Source organism: Orycteropus afer, unplaced genomic scaffold (assembly GCF_000298275.1).
Source record: "Orycteropus afer afer isolate SDZICR_OR568_19922 unplaced genomic scaffold, OryAfe1.0 scaffold00262, whole genome shotgun sequence".
Lineage (NCBI taxonomy): Eukaryota > Metazoa > Chordata > Mammalia > Tubulidentata > Orycteropodidae > Orycteropus > Orycteropus afer.
Window position 1 is genome coordinate 3321132 of NW_006921849.1, and position 983 is coordinate 3322114.

A 983-nucleotide genomic window follows, 5' to 3' on the forward strand; every position below is an offset into this window, starting at 1 on the left:
AGCTGCATGAGTCAGAAGAAGCCTCCAGTGCTAGTGGGCCTGGAACAGGGGGCAGAACCAAAGCCCAAGGCTGAGGGGGCCTCACCCGACCCCTCTGAATTGGACTTCTAGCCTCTTAAACTGTAAGAGAATAAATTCTGGTTTGTTAAAGCCATCCACTGGTGGTATTCCTGTTATAGCAGTACTAAGGAACAAAGACAAAGACTACCTATATAACATAACCAGTTAAGAAAAAGTAAATCCTTTTATGAATACAACTGGGATTGGCGTCAGGCAATCCTTGGAGGATAAATCAGCAGTGAGTCATCTGAAGCATTATTTTTCATTCTTTATCTGAATATTTTTTTTTAAAAAAATGTCCAAACTTTGGGAGAATTATGCCAGGAAGGAAAAAAAATCCCTCAGAATTTAGCTTACCCTGCTAACCAGATGGCTAAGTAGATTTTTATGATGACTGCTCAGTATTGCAATTTAAAGTTATGCAAGCCATTTAGCGAATATTCAATTATGTCAGCTCAAGCCAATCAATCTGTGAGGAAGAATGAAGAACCACTTACATCAGACGTGCTCCACAGGTCACAGATGCCAGCCAGTGGGACAGTGTCAGGCAAGAAGGGGATCAAGGACACATAGCGAGCCACCAGTTCCTACAAAACCAAAGTCAGCATTTACAAAAATGATTCCTAATTACATAGAATGCTGGCCCCAGCCCTCATTTCTGGCAACAAATTCAAGTCTGTCTATCACAAACATTCCTGTGTATAAAGTGAAACTGTAAACCAATAATAATACCCAGTGTTATGCTAATAATAACTCTCGTACTCCTCACCCAACAATTCTGTGAGGAAGGTAATTGTTATTATCCACCTGTTATGAATAAGGACACTAAAGCCAATGGTTTACTAACCTGCCTGCTCAGGATACGGCCAGTCAATGATAGAGCCAAGATCACACCTGGCAAACAACAGCTCTCAAGTCTAAGT

At 41.1% G+C, this 983-nt stretch overlaps 1 protein-coding gene across 1 annotated transcript in view; it reads right to left on the bottom strand.

The window, feature by feature from the left end:
- The window catches only part of CC2D2A (coiled-coil and C2 domain containing 2A), a 228901-nt gene that overhangs the window by 26950 nt on the left and 200968 nt on the right, over nucleotides 1-983 (bottom strand). The window contains exon 28 of the mRNA XM_007950086.1: nucleotides 558-647. Within this exon, the coding sequence (XP_007948277.1) occupies nucleotides 558-647 (90 nt within the window). The remainder of the gene's footprint in view (nucleotides 1-557; nucleotides 648-983) is intronic.